The sequence below is a fragment of the Cebus imitator genome, unplaced genomic scaffold (genome assembly GCF_001604975.1).
Source record: "Cebus imitator isolate Cc_AM_T3 unplaced genomic scaffold, Cebus_imitator-1.0 Scaffold384, whole genome shotgun sequence".
NCBI classification, from domain to species: Eukaryota; Metazoa; Chordata; class Mammalia; order Primates; family Cebidae; genus Cebus; species Cebus imitator.
In genome coordinates this window covers 2,046,840-2,049,073 of record NW_016107699.1, presented here as the reverse complement: position 1 = coordinate 2,049,073, position 2,234 = coordinate 2,046,840, and the positions used below count along the sequence as shown (strand labels likewise).

Genomic DNA, 2,234 nt, shown 5'->3' with positions numbered 1-2,234 from the left:
AAAAAAAAGAAGAATTGTTCTAAACCATGAACCTGGCTAGGTGTGGTAGCTTATGCCTGCAATCCCAGCACTTTGTGAGGCTGAGGCAGGAGTATCCCTTGAGCCCAGGAATTCAAGACCAGCCTAAGTAATATAGACACATCATGTATTTTAAAAAATAATAATAGTAATAGGCTGAGCATGGTGGTTTACGCCTGTAATCCCAGCACTTTTGGTAGCTGAGGCTGGCAGATCACTTGAGGACAGGAGTTTGAGACCATCCTGGCCAACATGGTGAAATCCCTTCTCTACTAAAAATACAAAAAATTAGCTGGGTATGGTGGCAGGTGCCTATAATCCCAGCTACTCGAGAGGCTGAGGCAAAAGAACTGCTTGAACCCAGAAGTCAGAGGTGGTGGTGAGCTGGGATTGCACCACTGCACTCCAGCCTGGGCGATACAGCAAGGCTCCATCTCGAAAATAATAAGCCACGACCTCATTTTGAAGGTGACTGATGTGTGTGCATGCATGTGTGTACACAGTTCCTGGCTCATAACTCCCATGACCCTGTTATACTGTTGGGGCACCCTAGGCCTCAGGTGCAGGCCTCAGAAAACAGAATTTCTGTCGCTGACCTTCTCTCCTTTCACCTGCTTTCTCTCCTCAAGGCAGGAATTTTTTCTGCCTTTCTGTTTTGGAGCTGTCCATAAAGAAATTCTCTACTACATTTTTTTTTTCTTTTTTCTTTTTTTTAAGACAGGGTTTCACCATGTTGGCCAGGCTGGTCTTGAACTCCTGACCTCAGGTGATCCGCCTGCCTCGGCCTCCCAAAGTGCTGAGATTACAGGCATGAGCCACCGCGCCCGACCTACTTTTCTAATTCTGGGTCACAAGACCCTCATTTCAGGAAAAAAAGTATATATACATATACTGCTCAGCTTCCAGTGAAAGGAGGAAAAAAAATACAAAGACCTTCATTTCAGAAGGGGTCCTACCACATGCCCTGGAGAAAGTGTTGCACAGAGGCCAATAAGAGTCTGAACAGAGAGGCATTGCCAGGTTTCCTCACTCATTAGATGATAGCCTTTTTGTCCAATAACAGTTCAGCAGGGCTGTCCATACTTCAATCTTGTCTCTCCAATAGAGTCTCCGTAAAAGGCCCAAGAAGTCAGGGTTCAGGGAGCTTCCAGATACCTGAACACAGGGAGGCTCCCACAGCGTAGTGCACCCGGGAGGCACCATGCCCTTCTCACATGCCTTGCCCTGTGCATCTCTTCATCTGTATCCTTTGTATAATAAGCCGGTAAATGTAAGAGTTTCCCTTAGTTCTGTGATCTTCTCCAGCAAATTAACTGAACATGAAGGTTAATTCAAGTTGGGGACCCCAACGATGCCAGTGGGTCAGAAGTTCTAGAGGCCCAGACTTGTGACTGGTGGGAAGTGAATAATGGTTTGGTGGGGGCTAAGTCCATAAGATCAGCGTTCACATCTGGATCGTTGACTCTAGACCAGACACCTTGTGGTGGCACAGCAGTGGGAAGCACATTTTCCCGTGGCCGGCATTCTCCCAGCTTTCTTACCTCTCCCATGCTGTTACAAGCCAGCTCTTGCAGTGGCATGTTTGATCTCTGGCGCTTAGCGTTTGTTGTTTCGTCATTGTGCAAACAGCCGCCTCTCGACGAACCTTCAGTCACCAGGAAGAAGGTGTGAGAAGTGTGGCTGCACCCCACTTTGGGACATGTTCGATTCCCCTAACATCCTTGGGACTTACAGGGTTCCTTCATGTGCTTCCAGTTGGAAGCAAGCACTCATTTTTGCTTTTGAAAATTATTTCCCTAGCCATCGACGAGTACAAGCCCCAGGATGCTACCACCAACCCATCCCTGATCCTGGCTGCAGCGCAGATGCCCACTTACCAGGAGCTGGTGGAGGAGGCGATTGCCTATGGCCGGAAGCTGGGCGGGTGAGTGCCTCGGGCTCGGGGTTGGGGGAGGGAGTCCCAGCTAGGCCCTCATGCTAGTCTGGTTGGCCTTGTTTCCCTCCCTAAACTTAAGTTTAGTTCTCAAACACCATGAACTCAAGGGGGGAAAAACTGTCTTTTTGAAATGAAATCTGCATGGAGTAACCTGCACCCAATGTAAGTGAGCAGTCTTACCAATATGTGCCCCTGTAAACACCACCCCCGTCAGGACACAGAGCACCTGCAGACCCAGAGGCCCTCCTCCCGTTTTGTAGTCAGCCTCCCCAGCTCTGGT

At 48.9% G+C, this 2,234-nt stretch overlaps 1 protein-coding gene across 1 annotated transcript in view; it reads left to right on the top strand.

Annotated features, from left to right (window-relative positions):
* Positions 1-1,818: 1,818 nt before the first annotated feature.
* TALDO1 (transaldolase 1) overlaps positions 1,819-2,234 on the top strand; it is an 8,933-nt gene continuing 8,517 nt past the window's right edge. Inside the window, exon 1 of the mRNA XM_017507697.2 lies at positions 1,819-1,942. Within this exon, the coding sequence (XP_017363186.2) occupies positions 1,884-1,942 (59 nt within the window). The 5' untranslated portion in view covers positions 1,819-1,883. The remainder of the gene's footprint in view (positions 1,943-2,234) is intronic.